The sequence below is a fragment of the Procambarus clarkii genome, chromosome 58 (genome assembly GCF_040958095.1).
Source record: "Procambarus clarkii isolate CNS0578487 chromosome 58, FALCON_Pclarkii_2.0, whole genome shotgun sequence".
Taxonomy (NCBI): Eukaryota; Metazoa; Arthropoda; class Malacostraca; order Decapoda; family Cambaridae; genus Procambarus; species Procambarus clarkii.
The window spans coordinates 17,415,034-17,415,919 of record NC_091207.1 but is presented as its reverse complement, the minus strand read 5'-3'; the positions used below and the strand labels follow the sequence as shown (position 1 = coordinate 17,415,919).

General features: G+C 43.0%; 1 protein-coding gene across 1 annotated transcript; it reads right to left on the bottom strand.

The window, feature by feature from the left end:
• Positions 1-385: 385 nt before the first annotated feature.
• Positions 386-886, bottom strand: LOC138353570 (uncharacterized). The gene has a single exon (XM_069306755.1). The coding sequence runs from the start codon at positions 884-886 to the stop codon at positions 386-388; it is 501 nt and encodes a 166-aa protein (XP_069162856.1).

Genomic DNA, 886 nt, shown 5'->3' with positions numbered 1-886 from the left:
ATGATTACATAAAATAAATCAAAGAATGAAGGTCAAACCATTTTTGTGAAGTTATATACAGTATTACATCCTGTATTTATAATATTCAAAGGAGAAAGTTTTTTTAATACCGAGTGAAAAACTTCTTTTAATTTATTTTACATATTATCACATAATTTCCTAATTAAATTCTTGCTTTTGCCTGATTAGGATTTGCTATTTCTTCTAACTTTTATATTTAAGCTGTAATGGTATGTTTCATCTGCTGCTGTAATAGAAGCTTTATGTAGTAATGCTTTTTGAAAAACATTTGTTAAATCATTTACAGATTCATTACAAAATGTCACAAATATAACTACTTAATTATACATTTTGAAGGAAGATAATGGGTTTGGGACAAAAATAGTTATAAACTTGGGGCTGATAATGATAAAGGGTATAGTGAAGCTGATGGTGTGGCTGGTGGTGCAGGAGTGGGGCTGATGGTGGAGCTGATGGTGTGGCTAGTGGTGTGGCTGGTGGTGAAGTTGATGGTGTGGCTGGTGGTGCAGGAGTGGGGCTGATGGTGAAGCTGATGGTGGGGCTGGTGGTGCAGGAGTGGGGCTGATGGTGGAGCTGATGGTGTGGCTGGTGGTGTGGCTGGTGGTGAAGTTGATGGTGTGGCTGGTGGTGCAGGAGTGGGGCTGATGGTGAAGCTGATGGTGGGGCTGGTGGGGCTGGTGGTGCAGGAGTGGGGCTGATGGTGGAGCTGATGGTGTGGCTGGTGGTGTGGCTGGTGGTGAAGTTGATGGTGTGGCTGGTGGTGCAGGAGTGGAGCTGATAGTGAAGCTGATGGTGTGGCTGGTGGTGCAGGAGCTGGTAGTGCAGGAGTGGAGTTAATGGTGTGTGTAATATATACATTTCTCAT

Excerpts from the sequence above, each read along its gene's own strand:
- LOC138353570 (XM_069306755.1), bottom strand. The coding sequence starts at position 886 with ATGAGAAATGTATATATTACACACACCATTAACTCCACTCCTGCACTA.